Source organism: Panulirus ornatus, chromosome 6, assembly GCF_036320965.1.
Source record: "Panulirus ornatus isolate Po-2019 chromosome 6, ASM3632096v1, whole genome shotgun sequence".
Taxonomy (NCBI): domain Eukaryota; kingdom Metazoa; phylum Arthropoda; class Malacostraca; order Decapoda; family Palinuridae; genus Panulirus; species Panulirus ornatus.
In genome coordinates this window covers 33,747,362-33,769,606 of record NC_092229.1, presented here as the reverse complement: position 1 = coordinate 33,769,606, position 22,245 = coordinate 33,747,362, and the positions used below count along the sequence as shown (strand labels likewise).

The 22,245-nt window shown below is 40.9% G+C and overlaps 1 protein-coding gene across 1 annotated transcript in view; it reads left to right on the top strand.

Moving 5' to 3' along the window:
- LOC139749154 (apolipoprotein D-like) overlaps nucleotides 1-17,447 on the top strand; it is a 35,066-nt gene extending 17,619 nt beyond the window's left edge. The window contains exons 2-6 of the mRNA XM_071662793.1: nucleotides 6-140; nucleotides 1,436-1,523; nucleotides 13,852-13,968; nucleotides 14,341-14,426; nucleotides 16,629-17,447. Coding sequence (XP_071518894.1) covers nucleotides 6-140; nucleotides 1,436-1,523; nucleotides 13,852-13,968; nucleotides 14,341-14,426; nucleotides 16,629-16,775 — 573 coding nt within the window. The 3' untranslated portion in view covers nucleotides 16,776-17,447. The remainder of the gene's footprint in view (nucleotides 1-5; nucleotides 141-1,435; nucleotides 1,524-13,851; nucleotides 13,969-14,340; nucleotides 14,427-16,628) is intronic.
- The last annotated feature ends 4,798 nt before the right edge of the window (nucleotides 17,448-22,245 follow it).

Below are 22,245 nucleotides of genomic sequence, written 5' to 3'. Positions count from 1 at the left end.
CACAGATGGTGAGGACGGTGGTGGTGATGTTGCTTGTGGTGACTGCAGGTGTAGGCCAGGCAAGCAGGCCTCATACGAGGTACTTCAGCCTGGGCAACTGTCCCAACATCACAGAAAAATATGACTTTGACCCCGTCCCTGTGAGTTCTGGACTTGTTAACCCATATCGAATGTATCTCACTGATTAGTATTATCAATATCATTATCGTTACTATTATCATTATTGCTGTTATCATTGCATTGTTACTATCAATATTACTATCATCATTATTGTTATCATTATCATTATTATTACTGTTTTTATTATCATTATTATTATTGTTGTTATTATTATTATTATTATTATTATTATTATTATTATTATTATTATTATTATTATTGAAACGAATGTGGCCTTTGTTGTCTTTCCTAGCGCTACCCCGCACACATGCAGGGAGAGGGGGTTGTTATTTCATGTGTGGCGAGGTGGCGATGGGAATGAATAAAGGCAGACAGTATGAATTATGTACATGTGTATATATGTATATGTCTGTGTGTGTATATATATGTATACGTTGAGATGAATAGGTATGTATATTTGCGTGTGTGGACGTGTATGTATATACATGTGTATGTGGGTGGGTTGGGCCATTCTTTCGTCTGTTTCCTTGCGCTACCTCGCTAATGCGGGAGACACCGACAAAGGAAAATAGATAAATAAGATATACATATAGATAAATAATATTGTTATTATCATTATTCTATTATCATTATTATCATTATTATTATTATTATCATTATTATTATTATCATTATTATTATTATTATTATTATTATTATCATTATTATTATTATTATTATTATTATCATTATTATTATTATTGTTATTAGTATTATTATTAATATCATTATTATTATCATATTATTATTGTTATCATTATCATTATCATTATTATTATCATCGTCATTGATCTTCCTTCATTTCATGATAATCCTTTACCATTATAGCTAATACTGGTACTGAACCATCACCTCAAGTGATCCACCATCATTCCTGGTACTTGTCTATTGATCCTGGTACTTGTTCATGACCCCAGTCCATACTTACCAGACTTGTTTTTCACAGCTGACGCTCCGCATCCACTGCTAATTTTCCATCACTGCAACTCACCCTCCTTCACCCCTACCACTTCACTATTATCCTAAACATCTCTCTCACCGCCTTTGCTAACCATCAGCTACCCTAACTCACCCGTCAGCTGATCATCTGCCACCCCAACTCACTCCCCACCGCCTTAACTAATCATTTATCACCCCAGCTCACCGCTCCATAGCCACAGCTTATCACCATCACCCTCACTATACATCTATATCATTCCAAATTTACCTCGATCAACGCTACTGCTTATCCATCATTTCCAACTTAACCTCCATCACTCTTGCTTACCATTTGCAGTACCTAGGGAGGTGGTATGAACAGGAGAGATTTGACGTCGTCTTCCAGGCTGGGATGGACTGCGTCAACGCTATTTATAGTGATCTTGGCAAGTTGTCCCATTGTTATCTTTGATTAATGTTCGTGATTGCTATTTACGTGTTTACGGGGAAGGAATCTTATATTTGTGTTCCTCTATCTCTTCACCTTGTATAGATGTAGTATCTTAAACACACAAGCACAAACATCCTAGCTTACACCAGGGACCCATTCAAGGACAAACCGTTAAAGACTGGATGAGCAACAGGACTGGTTGTGAGTCGGCTGCCATGTCAGGGACTCCAACTACGGCTTGTTAGACTGGATGACTCGCATCGCTAAGCACAGCACTACAGGGGCTCGTGTGTCTGTTCATCTATTGGTGATTACCTACGTAATGGGTTTTGGGAGGGAGTTCTACTCTAATTCAGTTACAATTCAGATAGAATTGGGTATGTTTGAAGGAATAGTTGTCACAACAATAATATATGGGTGCGAAGCATGGGCTATAGATAAGGTGTGGGGAGGTAGATGGATGTTATAAATGGTATGATTAAGGGCAATATGTGGTGTGAAATGGTTTGATCGAGTAAGTAATGAAAGGGTAAGAGAGATGTGTGGTAATAGAAAGAGCATAGTTGAGAGAGCTGAAGGGCTGTGCTGAGATGGTTTGGACACGTGGAAAGAATGAGTGAGAATGGGTTGACAAAAGAGGACATATGTGTCACAAGTGAAATGAACAAGTAGATCGGGGAGAACAAATTGGAAATGGAAGGATGAAGTGAAAAGATGTTGAGAGATTGGGGCTTGAACATGCAAGAGGGTGAAAGGCGTGCACGGAATAGAGTGAATTAGAACGATGTAATATACTGGGGTCGATGTTCTATGAATGGACTGAATCAGAGCATGTGAAGCGTCTGGGGTAAACCATGGAAAGGTCTGTGGAGCCTGGTTGTGGAGAGAGAGCTGTGGTTTCGATGCATTACATGTGAAAGCTATAGATTGATGTAAGCGGATGCAGTTTTGCTTTGCCTTTTGCTGGCGCTACCTCGCTAGCGTGTGAAACAGCGATCAAGTATGAAAAAGAAAATCTCTCCTGACATAATTTTTGCTTTTTCATGCTATTGCCTCTGTTACCCATGTACTTAAGTGTGATTCTGATATTTGCCAGCAGAGAGTTTACCCCCTTTACAATTTTCCCAAGATGGGACTCTGACGACAGGTTAGGTACGGTGTCGAGTCTCAAATCCGATTCACACACAGATTCCAACAGCTGTTTTCTGCTAAATAATATTCATGTTGAGGTTAGTTTTTTTACTGCGTCCCCCCCCCCCCCCACACACACACACACCGTACTCTGATTAAACTTCACTGAACATGCATTAAATCAACTTTGATGGTTATCTAAGTCCACCTGTAAATTGATAAAATCGTCCTCACTATATTTTCTTCATGAATTTGGCATCATCTACAAACATATTCACGTGGTAGTCCAATTCTTCTGCCAAGTACTTTAAGTAGATTAAAAGAACCAATGATCCCAAGACTGAAACACGCCACTCATGACAGAAGAATTGCAGAAAGTATAATCTGACGCATCCATTATTCCCCTCCATCAAGGTAATTTTCATTCACTTAAGAAGTCTTACCCTTATACTTTATTGAAGATCCAGCTCCTTCTAACTTCCTGTGTGATACATGTTTTACCAACCCCTTGTTAGGTAAAGTGTTATATGTTATATCAACCTCCTGTGAGGTATAGTCTTAGATGCTCTACCAACCTGCTTTGTGGTACAGTGCCATATGCTTTACGAACTTCCTTCAGAGGTACAGTAATACATGATTTACCAGCCTTCTCTGTGGTACAGCATTACATACTTTACCGACCTGCTGTGCAGCGCAGTTTTATATACTTTACCAACCTCCTCTGTGATACAGTGTTATATACTTTACCAGCCTCCTCTGTGATACAGTGTTATATACTTTACCAACCTCCTCTGTGATACAGTGTTATATACTTTACCAACCTCCTCTGTGATACAGTGTTATATACTTTACCAACCTCCTCTGTGATACAGTGTTATATACTTTACCAACCTCCTGTGTAGTACATTATTATATGCATTACCAACCTCCTCTGTGGTACAGCATCATATGTTTTACCAGCCTCCTGTGTGGTACAGTGTTATATGCTTTACCAACCTCCTGTGCAGCACAGTGTTATATGCTTCACCAACCTCTTCTGTGGAACATTACTATATCCTTTACCAAATTTCTCTGTGATACAATGTTATGTGGCTTACCAACCTCCTGTGTGGCACAGTGTTAGATACTTTACCAACCTCTAATGTTGTACAGTTTTACATGCTTTACCAACCATCCCTGCGGTTAGATTATTGTATTTTCTACCAAACTCCCTCGTGGTACAATATTATATGTTTTATCATCATTATGTGTGGTACAATTTTGTATGCTTAACCAAGCTCCTGTGTGGTACTGCTTCATATGGTTTACCAGACTCATGTTGGGTACAGTGTTATGCAATACCAGTGTTATGCAATACCAACCTCCGTTGTGGTACAGTATCATATCCTTTAACAACCTCCTAAGAGTGTCATATGCTTAACCAACCTTCTGTGTGGTACAGCTATGTGTTTTACCAACTTCTTGAATGGAGCAGTAATATGCAGTTTACCAACCTCATGTGTGGTACAGTATTACATACTTTACAAACCTCTTCTGTGGTACAGTATTCTAAGTTTTACCACACTCCTGTGTGGTACAGCAATATATACATCACCAGCCTCCTGTGTGGCAAAGTGTTATATACTTTATCATCCCCTTGTGTTGAAGAATTCTATATCCTTTAACAACTTCTACTGTGTTACAATATTGTATGCTTTATCAACCCTCGTGTGGTATAGTGTTATATGCTTTACCAACCTCCTGTGTTGTACAGTGTTATATCTTTTACTAACCCAATTTGTGGTGCAGTGTTATATGTTTTACCAACTTCCTATATGGTGAAGTATTATACATTACTCCTTCGTGGTACAGTATCATATGTTCAACCAACTTCCTGCGTGGTATATTGTTAAGTGTTTTACCAATTTCTTGCACGGTGCAGTATCATACAGTTTACCAACCTCCTGTGTGGTTATTACTTCTTTTATATTATGCTTAAACGCCGTCTCCCTCGTTAGCGAGGCAGCGCAAGGAAACAGACGAGGATTGGCCCAACCCACCCACATACGCATGTATATCCATAAACGCCCACTCACGCACATATACATACTTATACATTTCAACGTATACATACATATATATAAACAGACATATGCATAGATACTCATGTACATATTCATATTTCCTGCTTTCACCCATTCTGTCGCCACCCCGCCACACACAAAATAGCATCTCCCCCCCCCCTCCCTCTCATCCAGCGAGGCAGCACCAGGAACAGAGAAAAAGCCACATAGGTTCACGCTCAGTCTCTAGCTGTCATGTGTAATGCACCGAAACCACAGCTCCCTTTCCACATCCAGGCCCCACAGAACTTTCCATGGTTTACCCCAGACGCTTCACATTCCCTGGTTCAATCCATTGACAGCATGGCGACCCCGATATACCTCATCGTTCCAGTTCACGCTATTCCTTGCATGCCTTTCACCCTCCTGTATGTTCAGGACCCGATCGATCAAAATCTTTTTCACTCCATCGTTCCACCTCCAATTTGGCCTCCCGCTTCTTCTTTCCTCCACCTCTGACACATATTTCCCCTTTGTCAATCTTTCCTCACTCATTCTCTCCATGTGTCCAAACAATTCTAACACACCCTCTTCTGCTCTCTAAACCACACTCTTTTTATTTCATTACTTACTCGGTCAACCGCCTCACACCACAATTTCCCTCAAACTTTTCATTTCCAACACATCCCCCTTCCTTCGCACAACCCTATGTTTAGCCCATGCCTCGCAACCATATAACATTGTAGGGACCACTATTCCTTCAAACATACCCATTTTTGCTCTCCGAGAAACCGTTCTCGCCTTCCACACATTCTTCAACGCTCCCAGAACTTTCGCTCCACCCGCACCCTGTGACTCACTTCCGCTTCCATGGTTCCATCCGCTGCTCATCCAGATATCTAAAGTACTTCACTTCCTCCATTTTTTCTCCATTCAAACTTACTTCCCAGTTTACTTGTTCTTCAACCCTACTGACCCTAATAACCTTGCTCTTATTAACATTTACTCTCAACTTTCTTCTTTCACACACTTTACCAAACTCAGTCACCATCTTTTGCAGTTTCTCACCCGAATCAGCCATCAGCATTGTATCATCATCGGACAACAGCTGACTCACTTCCCAAGCCATCTCAACCAGAACAGACTGCATACTTGCCCCTCTCTCCAAAACTCTTGCATTCACCTCCCTAACCACCCCATCCATAAACAAATTAAGCAACAATGAAGACATCACGCACCCCTGCCGCAAACTGACATTTACTTGGAACCAATCACTTTCCTCTCTTCCTACTCGTACACATACATTACATCCTTGTTAAAAACTTTTCACTGCCTCTGGCAACTTGCCTCCCACACCATATACTGTTAAAACATTCCACAAAGCGTCTCTATCCACCCTATCATATGCCTTCTCCAGATCTATAAATGCTACATACAAATCCATCTGTTTTTCTAAGTATTTCTCACACACATTCTTCAAAGCAAACACCTGATTCACACATCCTCTACCACTTCTGAAACCACACTGTTCTTCCCAAATCTGAAGCTCTGTACATGCCTTATGCTCTCATTCAATACCCTTCCATACAATTTCCCAGGAATACTCAATAAACTTATGCATCTGTAATATGAACACTCATCTTTATCCTCTTTGCCTTTGTACAATGGCATTATGCATGCATTCCGCCAATCCTTAGGCACTTCTCCATGATCCATACATACAATCAACAACGCTATTAGATACTTTACTAACCTCCTCTATGGTACAGTATCATAAGCTTTACCAACCTCCTATGTGATACATTACTATATGAATTACCAGCCTCCTGTGTGGTACAGTGTTATATGTCCTACCAAAATCCTGTGTGATACAGTTTTATATGTTTTACATATGTTTTATATGTTTTATATGTGTTACATGTTATACCAACGTCCTCTGTGGGACAGTTCTATATTTTTTACCAACTTCCTGTGTGGTACAGTATCATATATTTTACTGATCTGTGTGGTACAATATTGTATGCTTTACTAGTCCTCTGTGTGGTACAGTATTATATGCTTTACCAACAGCATGCGGGGTACAATATCATATGCTTTACCAGCCTCCTGTGTGGTACAGCGTTATTTGCTTTACCAACCTCCTGTGTGGGATAGTGTTATATGCTTTGCCAACCTTTTATTTGGTACAGTTATATTGTTATGAACATCCTGTGGAACAGTGTTATATGCTCTACCATCCTTTTGTGTGGAACAGCACTCTTATCTTTTAACACTTCCTGTGTTAGAATGTTGTGTGCTTTACCAATCCTCTGTGTGGTATAGCGTTATATGCTTTATCAACCTTCTGTGTGGTACAACGTTTTATACTTTACCAACCTCCTGTGTAGCAGTGTTATATGCTTTACCAGTCTCTTGTGTGGAGCAGTACTATATCCTTTTACCTTCTCTGCGATACAATGTTGTGTGGTTTACCAATCCTCTGTGTGGTACAGTGTTATGTGCTTTACCCATCTCCTTGGTGGTACAATGTCATATGCTTTACGAACTTTCTGTGTGGTACATTGTTTTATGATTTACCAACCCCTTGTGTGGTACAGTGTTATATGTTTTACCAAGCATTTCTCCCCTCTTCCTCCAAGACTACCTTTTCTTCCAGTCTATAATTCAACACTTCCTGCTCTGAGGCCACTCTGAGGGATGCGGCATATCAGGCTTAGAAACACTCTTTCCTTTAACTCCCATTCTGCTTTCATGACCGCCCGTAATCATTGTAAGCACTGTGTCCGTCTAACGAAGCGTTCCTTCTTTATTCAAAGGAAGTGAGATAACTCTCTCTGGTCTTCAGGTAAGGGCATCGCAAACTACTGTTGTTCTACCTTACCTTCACTTTTCTGTTCTAACGGTACTATTATTGTCTCTCCCGCAGAGAAAGCAGCTATATTTGGTTTCCGTTTCTCCTCTAATTCCACCTTGGATGATCCCAATATTCCTTCATCACCTGATTCTCCTTTTAGCAAACCTATGCCCTCCCTGTAATCTCTTTCCAGACAGTCCGAGAATCGCGTGTCTCTCTAGACACAAGCAAGGTTTATGGTCCTGATGGCATTCCTCCCTGTGTACTGAAAGAGTGTGCCTCTGACTTGCACCTGTGCTTGTTCATGTGTTCTGTTTCAGTTTAAAGACAAACTTTTCCTTCTCCTTGAAAGTATGCATTGATACATCCCATTCCTAAGAATGGCAACGGCTTTGACCCCTCTAACCATTGTCCTATTGCCAAAGTTCGCCATCTACTATTTCCAAAGACTCTGAATCCTTACTCAACTCTCATAGCCTTATACACATCAAAACCCACATTCTTCTTTTTGATCACCAGTATGGCTTCCGTAAGGCGAGATCCACTGGTGATATTCTCTCCTATCTTACTAATGTAGGGCCATCACCCCAGAAAGTTTTTTGGAAGTCATATATAGTTGCCTGTAACATTTCCAAAGCTTTTGACATTGTGTGTCATCGGGGTCTCATCTTTAAGCTCCTCTCTTTTGGATTCCCTCCTTCACTTTGCTCCTTCATGTCTAGCTTTCTCTTTGGCCAATCTGTCTCTGTGGTTGTTTATGGATCAACCTTCCCCTTTCTCTCTAATAAAAGCGGTGTCCTTTAAGGTTCTATTCCGTCCCTTAAACTTTTTCTCCCTTTGTTTCAACGGTTTCCTCTCCTCCACAAATAAGTGAATGCATTCATGCGCTTACGACTCATCCACATCCTTCGATTCTGTTCCTTCTTTTCTCACTCGATTTGCATCTCGTCTTAACACAGCTTACTCAATAAAGTCAGACTTGGACAGAATATCTCAGTGGGGCGCACAAAATCTAGCTAAGTTTAATGACTCTACGACCCAGTTTCTACCCATCTATCTATCGAAAACTCCTCACAACGCTTGTCTCGCCTTTTACGTTCTCTGATTACAGCTCCCGACTCGATGTACATGCTTGGTATTACTGTAACATCCACTCTTTCTTGGAAACCCCACATTGCGGAAATAGCAATAAGCTCTAGGAAACTGGATGTCCCATTTGGATGTTAAAACATCTATTTTTCTGAAAAGTTGCTCCATTTATATTAAGTATTGATTCGGTTTTATATGGAGGAAAGCTCCCACTTCTGGGGTGGTTCTAGTTCTGCATCCATACCTGACTGAGGTGAGTTGAGAGTGGTTCGACTTATAAACTCTCCCAGGCTAATTTCCAAACTTGATCCTCTTCCCTTACGCCGCAATGTGAGTTCACTTTCCCTGCCCCCGAGAGCTGGCTGCTTGTATGCTCCCACCACTAGCTAGACCACACAATATTCGGAAAACTGCTGCGTCACATGATTATTGTGTGGCTGTTGGCAACTCAAGGGTGGGCTGTTTTGAAGATTATTTTAATTCCTTACACGTCAAAGCTTTGGAACGCTCTACCTTCTCATGTTTCTCCCAATAACTATGACCTGCCACATTCGAAAAGACAGGTTTTTCACTTCCCAAAATTTATAAATTTTTTCCTTCGTCTCTTCTCTTTCCTTTTCTTAGTTCTCTCTATAGTTTGATTAAGGCTGGAACCTACATCGTAAAAATAGAAAAACATAAAGAAATATGCTTTACCAACTTCCTATATAGTCCAGTGTTATGTGCTTCACCAGCCTCCTGTGTGGTACAGTGTTTTTTTTTTTTTTTTTTTTTTTGCTTTGTCGCTGTCTCCCGCGTTTGCGAGGTAGCGCAAGGAAACAGACGAAAGAAATGGCCCAACCCACCCCCATACACATGTATATACATACACGTCCACACACGCAAATATACATACCTACACAGCTTTCCATGGTTTACCCCAGACGCTTCACATGCCCTGATTCAATCCACTGACAGCACGTCAACCGCGGTATACCACATCGCTCCAATTCACTCTATTCCTTGCCCTCCTTTCACCCTCCTGCATGCTCAGGCCCCGATCACACAAAATCTTTTTCACTCCATCTTTCCACCTCCAATTTGGTCTCCCTCTTCTCCTCGTTCCCTCCACCTCCGACACATATATCCTCTTGGTCAATCTTTCCTCACTCATTCTCTCCATGTGCCCAAACCATTTCAAAACACCCTCTTCTGCTCTCTCAACCACGCTCTTTTTATTTCCACAGATCTCTCTCACCCTTACGTTACTTACTCGATCAAACCACCTCACACCACACATTGTCCTCAAACACCTCATTTCCAGCACATCCATCCTCCTGCGCACAACTCTATCTATAGCCCACGCCTCGCAACCATACAACATTGTTGGAACCACTATTCCTTCAAACATACCCATTTTTGCTTTCCGAGATAATGTTCTCGACTTCCACACATTCTTCAAGGCTTCCAGAATTTTCGCCCCCTCCCCCACCCTATGATCCACTTCCGCTTCCATGGTTCCATCCGCTGCCAGATCCACTCCCAGATATCTAAAACACTTCACTTCCTCCAGTTTTTCTCCATTCAAACTCACCTCCCAATTGACTTCACCCTCAACCCTACTGTACCTAATAACCTTGCTCTTATTCACATTTACTCTTAACTTTCTTCTTTCACACACTTTACCAAACTCAGTCACCAGCTTCTGCAGTTTCTCACATGAATCAGCCACCAGCGCTGTATCATCAGCGAACAACAACTGACTCACTTCCCAAGCTCTCTCATCCCCAACAGACTTCATACTTGCCCCTCTTTCCAAAACTCTTGCATTCACCTCCCTAACAACCCCATCCATAAACAAATTAAACAACCATGGAGACATCACACACCCCTGCCGCAAACCTACATTCACTGAGAACCAATCACTTTCCTCTCTTCCTACACGTACACATGCCTTACATCCTCGATAAAAACTTTTCACTGCTTCTAACAACTTGCCTCCCACACCATATATTCTTAATACCTTCCACAGAGCATCTCTATCAACTCTATCATATGCCTTCTCCAAATCCATAAATGCTACATACAAATCCATTTGCTTTTCTAAGTATTTCTCACATACATTCTTCAAAGCAAACACCTGATCCACACATCCTCTACCACTTCTGAAACCACACTGCTCTTCCCAATCTGATGCTCTGTATATGCATTCACCCTCTCAATCAATATCCTCCCATATAATTTACAAGGAATACTCAACAAACTTATACCTCTGTAATTTGAGCACTCACTCTTATCCCCTTTGCCTTTGTACAATGGCACTATGCACGCATTCTGCCAATCCTCAGGCACCTCACCATGAGTCATACATACATTAAATAACCTTACCAACCAGTCAACAATACAGTCACCCCCTTTTTTAATAAATTCCACTGCAATACCATCCAAACCTGCTGCCTTGCCGGCTTTCATCTTCCGCAAAGCTTTTACTACTTCTCTGTTTACCAAATCATTTTCCCTAACCCTCTCACTTTGCACACCACCTCGACCAAAACACCCTATATCTGCCACTCTATCAGTGGTACAGTGTTATATGCCTTATATAAGACCTCTTGTGTTTTACAGTGTTATATAATTTACCAACCTCCTGTGTGGTACAGTGTTATATGCTTTACCAACCTCCTGTGGCGTACAGTGTTATATGCTTTACCAACCTCCTGTGTGGTACAATGTTATATGCTTTACCAACCTCCTGTGTGGTACAGTGGCATATGCTTTACCAACCTCCTGTGTGGTACGGTGTTATATGCTTTCTGCCAGTCCAGGCACACACAATCCACCCAACCTCGTCTTTGTTTAAGATGAAACTCACTGTCCGATATACGTGAATCTTTTTTTTTCCTGTTTCCTTGTTGCCCATGTTGTCCCACCTCTTATGTATTTCATGTCTTTATTTCTATGTATATATGCATGCTTGTGTACTCACGCCTTAGTTACGTAATCATTTTTCGATCAGCAGAGAGGGAAGGATGAATAACTGGGTTGGATGTAGGCCGACAACCTCTCCTTAGCTTTGAACCATTATGTTATATAGTTATACGCTGTGTTATATAGTCTGATGTTTTGTCAAAACATTCTCAAGTAGCGATAAGACACATCAGTCTCGAAAAAATCTTTTCCTGTAACTTTTATTCGAGTTCCCATTTCTTTAGCATAAGATGGTAATATTTTCGAATGCGTTTAATGCATAAATAATCATTTAAGAGATGAAATATGTATTTGTTAACGATTATTTTCCGTCGTAAAGTCTCGTCGCAAGAGAGTTCTCTTGCTAAGGCCACATTTGCAATGTTCCAATAATTCATCGCTTAGTCATGCCAGCCAGCCAATCAGCGTCGACCTGCGTCGCATTCCCACCTTCTCGAATACGACGATGTGAAGCTTCGTCGCCTCCGCAAAGTAAACCGCGCGTCGTTTGATTCTTGAATACTGGCCTGATTAGTGTCAGATCCATGACAGGATTTAGCCAAATTGTTTCGAATGTTTTGCGTCATTTTTCGCTATCAGCTATGTCTGTCTGTCACCTCACCACATTAGGTGATATGGATATGAAGATCACTGTCATTGTATAATCATATAACAAAGTAAGTCATTCGAAGTTACTGTCATTGTAAATTAACACAATATCCGATTCGTCAGGTTCATATTTTTTTCGAGCCTGCTTTAGTGTCACCTCAGCTCAGCAAATTATGCATCACAGTCTCATTTGCAAGTTATCACATTTTTACAATCAATTTGCAAACACCATCGCAGCAAATCGTCACCAGTTTTTCGTAAGATGTTACATTCTACCAAATCTCATTCTGTTCTATGACAAATAGATTACATAATGCAGTTATCATCATATCTTTATGGGATGAAGCTGACAGTCAGACGTGCCAGCTATACCGAGTTGCTACACATTTCTAACATGTGATCATTTCCAAATACACAGGACCCTGGGTGGCTGAGAGTTTTTGGTGCGACTTTACAATATGTATATAATAATCAGAGAGGTATAAAGTTATCCACATTGCCACAGTGCTATAGGATACGTTAATACGCTTCGCAATTTCTGTCTTACAATAACCCGCAATGTTAAGGGCAATGATCACGCATACTGTGTCGTCTCCTTGGTGACACATCGTACACCTTACCTGAAACACCTCAAACTTCCTAATGATAAAGGCGTATTTCCGTTGTTGAGGCCAAGAAGACTGTGATTGTAAACGTTACCACGTTTGATAATGACATTACTACGACGTTTGATAATGACATTACTACGAATATATTAAAGAAATATCCCATATTGTTTCATTATCTCGGGTGTTTGTCATATTACAAACTAGAACATAGTGCTACACGCTGTTCCGTTACTATATAGTATATGGCACAATGTTTGGGGTCAATAAGATGACAACTTTACCCGGTAGTTGATAGTACGTTTCACATAGAGCATCAGATATGGTACGTATGGTGATTACAATACCGTCACACAGGTTGTACTATATTGTAATGTGTAAGCATAAGTTTATCGGTGATTATTTGTAATTATAAACTACCATAATTATGATCAGTTGTGGCACCTACGCCCACTCACACTTACCTACCCTACCAATGCAACACTGACCAAGCAACATATTATATCGTTCATTTTGACACCCATCGATCCTCATTTTTCAGGTACTTTTATAATCGATAGTGGCTGTTGTCTGCCTTTCTGTCTGTCTGTTAGTCTTCATTCCTTTTTATGCTTGTCTGGTTTTCTCTGTATGTTTGCTAACTGTGCTTTTATGAGTTCATTTTTCTGGCTTGTTGAGGCAAACGATTTAGAACACGTTTGTGTCAATGTTTCTGTGCTACGTAGATGTCTTTGTTTATTACATATTCATCGTACAAAAACTATGGCTTTTTAGGGCTTAATATGCATCTTATTAAACACCAGGTCTTTCACACTGGTCCTCTACGACACCAACCTACACACTGTTCTTCAACAAGCTAGCCTCCCCCTCGGTGATATTCACCACACCGTTCTCTGTCCATTGTCATCGCTAAAGCTATTACTCCCACCCACACTGTGTCTTCCTCCAATTCAATATTGTCCTGCCCTACAATGCCTTCCTCAGCATCATAACACCTCATCCCTGACTGTATCCACCCTTTAACTTCTCTCATCCTTCCCCCCTCAGGTGACGGGTATGTGGAGGTACACAACACAGCACGGACGGCCTCCGGGAAGTACACAGACATCGTTGGCAAGGCCCACGTCATCGCACCTGGGGTCCTCCTGGTCGAATTTCATGGTCGTAAGTTACCTAGTTCGTCCCAACCAACGTCAGAAATAAGCATAAACTTATCATCGAAGTAACAGTTTCCTTGTTATCTTGATGATCACTTAATAATTCTTTTATCAAGAAACACTCTTGCAGTGATAGTATATCTCTCCTTAATCCATCGCTCCACGTGTGGAGGGTTGACCAAATCACCCATTTGCGTCACTATATAATCAGCCCAGAAGTTAGAATATGATTCACCATTTAGTGAAAAAGATATTTGTAATCTTTGCTCGGTCATCAATAGTGTGTGAAAATGTGTTGTAACAACTTCTGACGAAAGCACATCTACATTCAAGTTTGATAAAACTTCCAGCGATCTATTTTTTCCCTCTATATCGACAGACATTCCGGGCGAGTACCACGTCTTGGACACAGACTACGAGTCTTTCTCTGCCGTATACAACTGCATTCAGGCAGGGGAATATCACGTAAGTTGTTCCTCACTGGTTCTCACATTAGCCATCTGTGGCACACGAAACGGCCATTGCTAAGACCCTCTGGTATGTTGGGTACGACGATAAGGCATTCTGGCTGGTCTTGTGTGGGTCTTCAGCAAGGCTTTAGCTGATTATCTCTGTTACTTGAGTTTCCTTTTCTAGTGTTATAGTTGGTCTTCTCTTTTGTGTTAGCGTTCTTCCTCTGGCCTTTTAACTGGCTGTCAGTGGTGGTGTAGCCTGGGTCTCTGGCAGCTCTCATTGACGTTTCTGTTTCGTGAACCTTTACCATAACCTCTTGTTATGCACACGCTTTCGCTCTCTGTAGTTTTTCCAAAGCTATGTTCATCGTCCCATCTTCTTCCATCTATCTAACCATCCATTTCTAGAATGCTATTTCTTCCTAAATTTAGTATAAATGTATACAGAATATTTTCCAAACAAACACTACGACCGCAGATCATATGCCAACCTACTTCCAACTAATATATCTAAACCAAACCTTTTGACATCCTCACTGGGCCTGTTAGATAATCCCCGTGTTCCTCGACATGGGCACCTCTGGAGAATCTCGAACAGCGTTCTAATCAGGGTAGCTACGCTTGTCGCGGCTGTGGTTCTTCAACCCAGCCGAACTGAGCAACTATCGTCTAGCAATTAAATAAAAGATGAAGAGCGGGATGGGATGAGCACTATCTGCCCAGGACGTGAATTGAACCATGCAAGTGGATTAGAAAACAACGACACTAACCACTACGCCAACAAGGCGTCTACTAGTATTTATGTACTTTGTATCTCTCTCACCTCCCAGAGCTGTAAACTTACTTTGGATCTTCTCGTCACCAGCTCAGATGAACAACTTCATTCATTCCTCTGCCATCTGTACAATCTACACATATTTACCTACCTGCTCCAGATATCCATATTCAGTCACTTCGATAATCCCTTTCCAGTATCATCTCTATTTCATCTTTCCTCATTTACTTAATCTTTTATCTTACTAACAACCGTAGTTCCCCTCCGTCTTTCCGATTGTTTTGCATATACTAGTTATAGTATCGGTGTTATTATCAGAGAAGACCAAAATCTGAGAACTGTACCTCAATGAGTAAGTGCCGGCAAGTTTCATTTACTTGATGTTGGTTGAGAGGGCCGTGGGAACCATCCAACACTCTTCAACTCGTGGCGCCGTTCTAGTTCAGCACAGGAGAATGTTAATGAACACTTGCTGCCATTATCTTCACGAAAAATAATGTAAACACTGGATCGGAGGTTATAGGGCTGTGTGAGTTATGTGTTGCATAGGGTTGTTGTGTGTTTCCAAGTGTACTGTTTGAGAAAGGATTGGTGTGATTTGTCCTGTAGAGATGCTGGATCTTGTAAGGAATGACTGTGCAATAGAGATGTATGGTTTTGAGTGATAGAGATGATGAGTGAAGAAAGACTAACTAAAGGAATATACGTGTCAGAGGTGGACGGTCCAAGGAGAAGGTGAAGAGCGAGAAGAAAGGGGAGGGAATGGGTGAGAAAGTTTTTGATTTATCAGGAAGGTGGAAGGCGTGCATAGGATAGAGCAAATTGGAGCACTGTTAGGTAGAGGAGGGGTAACAGTTTGTCAGTCGGTTGAACCAAGTCCTTTGAAACGGTCACGGAACAGCCTGTGGGACTTTGCTATGCATGGGGGCTATGAAGTCGGCCTGTTGTGCAAGACAGTTAGAGAGAGGATGAGAGTAAATAAGGCCATATATTCTGGTTCCTGGCAAGCAGACGGCAGCACTGGTCGTCGACTGGGGCGACGCTGGTTCTTTCTCACGCGGTGGTCAATCCTCACACACACACACACACACACACACACACACACACACACACACACAATGAATAAGTAGATAGATGGATAAATAAGCAGAGGAATAGATATATAGATAGATAAAAAGAAAAAAGAAACACACACAAACACATAAATCAGCATAAACCAGGTACTCATTTACTGACTAGTCCTGTGACGAGAATGAACGGCTAGGTCAAGTGTGGCTGACTTCTGCGCCCAGGATTCGGCCCCGGACGGGCCTGTGCCTGAATCTTGTGTGTGTGTGTGTGTGTGTGTGTGTGTGTGTGTGTGTGTGTGTGTATGTGTGTGTGTGTGTGTGTGTGTTCTCTCCCTGGCTGCATCTTACCTTTCTCTTTTGTACTTTCCAGTTTCAATACGCCTGGATCCTCTCTCGCACTATGACCCTGGACCAGACCACGCTGGACTACGCTCACCAAGTCTTTCTTGCAAACGGTATTGACATCAGTCTAATGCACGCCACCTACCAGGGCGACGACTGCCCCTATACGTCCTAACCCACCAACCTCCCACCACACCCAGCACTGAGCAACGTTACTTTGTATGTTATGCATCTTAGGTTCTTCTGTTTATCCCTGGGAGATCTTTGATTTAACCTGATGTTGGAGGATAACCAAATGCTTGGTGTCGAAAGAATTCCTTTCAGTTTCGTTTATCATTTCTTCTGCCATTTGTTACAATCTCTTTTGATGTGTTCTGGTAACGGGTGTCTCCATTCAGTGATTACAGTTTATCTGAAGTCAAACAAAATCAAGTGACGTGGTATGTGAGAGGATCGAGCACTCAGCCTCTGGCATCCAGGAAATTGTATGGTCGAGTTCTGGCCACATCTACCTCGAGTGTGCGTCTCCAGCTTACAGAGCTTTACCTGGATCCCTACATACGTGGTATATGTTAGTAGGACATCAAAATTGGTGTGACGCAATGCTAGCCATACTCCTCCTTTGTGTACCGTCGTCAGCTGAGATACCGGTGTACTCTTATCACGCCAAACAAAACAACACACTAATGACTAGAAATTGCTATATGCAGATTATAGTTCAAGATGTAAGCGGATGAAGGTGTTGAACGTTGCCATTATCTTCGTCATTCTATTGTACGTTGGCTTCTCTCAATATCTTCTCATAATTCGACTTTCTTACAATTTGCTGTACTGAGATATGACAGTGTGAATAAAATCTACCCTCCGTTCAGTTCTATATACATATATACCTTGCAGATAGAAATGTCTGGTGTGTGTGCATCATGGAACAAAGTGAACATTACATATAACAAAGTCTTAATCATGATGAAATGTACCTGTAACCATCTCAAAGCAACAAAATATTTCTACGAAATATTCAGTCGCTTACATCAAGATATCTTATCCATTACAAGGACACTAAATCAGAGTAGGTAATGATCATTCATTAAAGGATACTTTATCAGTTACTACAGAATATACAAGACAATCAATTCCAGTACAATACTAGTTATACTGGGATATTCCAGTACAACACTAGTTATACTGGGATATTCCAGTACAATACTAGTTATACTGGGATATTCCAGTACAACACTAGTTATACTGGGATATTCCAGTACAACACTAGTTATACTGGGATATTCCAGTACAATATTAGTTATACTGGGATATTCCAGTACAACACTAGTTATACTGGGATATTCCAGTACAACACTAGTTATACTGGGATATTCCAGTACAATACTAGTTATACTGGGATATTCCAGTACAATACTAGTTATACTGGGATATTCCAGTACAATACTAGTTATACTGGGATATTCCAGTACAATACTAGTTATACAGGGATATTCCAGTACAATACTAGTTATACTGGGATATTCCAGTACAATACTAGTTATACTGGGATATTCCAGTACAATACTAGTTATACTAGGATATTTGATCATAGAATGTAAGATAGTTGATCATTTGTAGCAAGAAATATAATCAGTTACAACTAAATGTCTGCTCTATTCATTCTTCTTGATTACTTTATAAAAATTACACATTCGTGATTCACAAAAAATCCCATAAAAGCTACAAGTCAAAAGGAAAAACCATATAATGTAGTTACGAGTATCACATCAACTTACAGACTTACGGTACATTGTATTCTATGATGGTGCGTCTATAGATTCCTTGGATTTGTTTTCAGTCCTTTAGATACACAGCTTTTTATGTTGTTCTGCAGCTGAACAACAGCTAATTTAGAAAACAATTTTTTCATTATGGATGACAAGCATATAATAGTTACATCTATGTGACAGGTTACATGTACCGTAACACTGGCAAGCTTCTCGCACCACACTTACATCTAACGTAATACTACATAGCTTCAGGGATTACACTTAAATTTACGTAATACTACCTAGCTTCTGGGACCACACTTACATCTACCGTAATATCAGCCATGATCTGGGAACACAATTACATTTACCTCAATAGATTCCGGGATTACACTTACATCTACCATGATATTTGATTTTAGGACTACACTCACATCTACCACAATGCCAGCTAGCCTCTGAGTCTTCACTTACATCTACCACAATGTTAGCTACCTTCTGGGACTACACTTACACCTACTGTACTACTCGCCAGCTTCTAGGATCACACTTACATCTCCCGTGATAATGGCTAGGTTCTGGGACTATACTACTGTTAACATTAATATTAGTAAGTTTTGAGACTACAATTACATCTATGGTAATACTATTCACGTTCTTGGACTATACTTACATTTACCATAATTCTAATTAGGTTCTGAGACTACACTTACATTAATCGTAATACTAGTTCCCTTCTGGGACTACACTTTCTTTTACCATTATACTAGCTAGCTTCTGAGATTACACTTACATCTCCTATAATACTAGCTAGGTTCACTTACTACATTTACATCTACCTAATCACTAGCTCTTGAACTGAAATTACGTCTACCTTAATATCAAACTAGCTAGGTTCAGGAACTACACTTACATCTACCATAATCCTAGCTAGTTTTGGGACTTTTCTTACATCTACCCTAATACCTGCTAGGTTCTGGGACTACATTTACATTTACTGCATTATTGGCTTGGTCCTGGGATCATACTTACATCTACGGTCATACTAGCTATGTTCAGGGACTACACTTATATTCACACTATTACCAGCTAGGTTCTGGAATAAAACTTTTACCTACCCTAATACTGGCTAGTTTCTGGGGTTACACCCACTTTTACTGTAATACAAGCTATGTTCTAGAACTATGATTACTCCTGCCGCAATACTAGCTAGAACTGGGATCACGCCTATATGTACCTTGATACTAAGTAGGTGTTGAGACTACACTTACATCTAACATGATAATAAATAGGTTCTGGGACTACACTTACATCTACCGTAATGCTAGATAGCTTTTGGGACTACCCATACATCCACCTTAATACTATTAAGGGTCCAGGGCTACACTTATATTCACCTTTATACTAGCCATGTTGTCGAACTACAGTTATACATACAATGATACTTGCTAGCTTTTAGGGCAGAATTACGTCTACCTCAATATTACCACTGAGATTATGATTACAACTACTCTTAAACAACCTAGATTCTGGGGTTACACTTGCGTCTACCGTACTATCTGGTAGGTTCTTCAACTGCACTGACATCACAGTGATACTAGCTAGATTCTTGGACTACATCAACATACAAAGTAATACTTGCTGCGTTCTGGGACTACACTTACATCTACGGTAATACTAGCTTGGTTTTGGCACTATACTTACGTGTACCGTAAAACTGATTTGGGATTACACTTACATCTACCATAATACTAGCTAGATTCTGGATTTAAACTTACACCTACCTTAATACTAGCTACGTTGTGGGACAAAACTTTCTTCCTTCGTAATGATAGCTAGATGCTGGGACCACACTTACGTCTACCGTAATACCTGCTAGGTTCATTGAATACACTTACATTTACCTTAATCTTAACTAGGCTTTGGGATTACACTTACATCTACCGTAATACTAGTTGTGTTTTGTGACTACACTTACATCTACAATAACACTAGTCAGGTTCTGAAACAACACATATATACAGTTATACTAACTGGGTTCTAACCCTACAACCACTTCTGCCGTAAATTTAGCTATTTCTTGGACTTAACTCCATTCTCAATCATTTAGATCCTGATGAGCTTTGACCGGTCTAGACCCCATTGCTCACCAACGTGAGACGAAGGGTATTCGACAACAGAGTATTCTAATAGTCATCTACTTATTAGGGACGACCATAGCCAAGCCGTAACGTTCCCGCCTACCACACAGGGGTCCCGGGTTCGAACCTGGCTGTTGCAGGATTGTATGTTCTTTGGAAATACGCGTTCATATGCACTATATTTGTATTCATATACCTTTGAGATGTTCACTTAGGTTGGGTAAAATGCTATCTGCTGGTTGTGTCAGCCTGATGGGATTTCACCGGTCTAGACAAAATTGCTCACAAATGTGAGGCGAGGGGTATTCGACTGCATAGAATGCGAACAATCATTTCCGTGTTAGAGGAGATCATAGCCTAGCATTAGACCTCTCCCCTGCCACGCAAGGGTCCCGAGTTCGAGCCTGACTGATAGCGGTTTGTATGTTCTATGGAAAAGCGTGTTCATATCCACTATAATCGAATATGCATGTATACACATATATACTATACTTTGTCGCTGTCTCCCGCGTTAGCGAGGTAGCGCAGGGGAAACAGACGAAAGAATGTGACAATCGACAATCACATGTTTACCAAATGGCGTCCTAACTTCGTCTCTTCGATGTATATCAACTGACTGTTATATTTCTCTCTTGTGTCTCCCCTGATGATGTGATTATTACACGAAAGTGCACTTGGGAACTTTTCGTGTTTCATTTTCCCCGTGGACTCATACGAATAACTTGATCACGCGCAAAATTGTGATCCTTTCCAATATATATACATATATATATATATATATATATGTATATGTATATATATATATATATAACATACAAAGCTCCAACAGCCAGGATCGAACCTGGGACCCCTTGTGCAAGAGGCAGGCATGCTAACCGCTAGGCTAAGGGACTGTATAATAGGAAACAACTATTCGAAATACTAACTACTCGAATACCCTTCGTCTCACAATGGTGAGCAACGGGGTCTATCGGTTGTTTCAGAACAGAACACATAGCCAGCTGATAGCGTTTTACCGAACCTGACTGTACAACGCGGAGTTATATAAATACGAATAAAGTGTATATGAACGTGCACCTTCATAGAACATACAAAGCTCCAACAGCCAGGATCGAACCTGGGACCCCTTGTGCAAGAGGCTATGTGCTATGTCCCAGGTTCGATCCTGGCTGTTGGAGCTTTGTATGTTCTATGAAGGTGCACGTTCATATACACTTTATTCGTATTTATATAACTCCGCGTTGTACAGTCAGGTTCGGTAAAACGCTATCAGCTGGCTATGTGTTCTGTTCTGAAACAACCGATAGACCCCGTTGCTCACCATTGTGAGACGAAGGGTATTCGAGTACTTAGTATTTCGAATAGTTGTTTCCTATTATACAGTCCCTTAGCCTAGCGGTTCGCATGACTGCCTCTTGCACAAGGGGTCCCACGTTCGTTCCTGGCTGTTGGAGCTTTGTATGTTCTATGAAGGTGCGCATTCATATACACTTTATTCGTATATATATATATATATATATTTTTCTTTGTCGCTGTCTCCCGCGTTTGCGAAGTAGCGCAAGGAAACAGACGAAAGAAATGGCCCAACCCACCCCCATACACATGTATATACATACGTCCACACACGCAAATATACATACCTACACAGCTTTCCATGGTTTACCCCAGACGCTTCACATCCCTGATTCAATCCACTGACAGCACGTCAACCCCGGTATACCACATCGATCCAATTCACTCTATTCCTTACCCT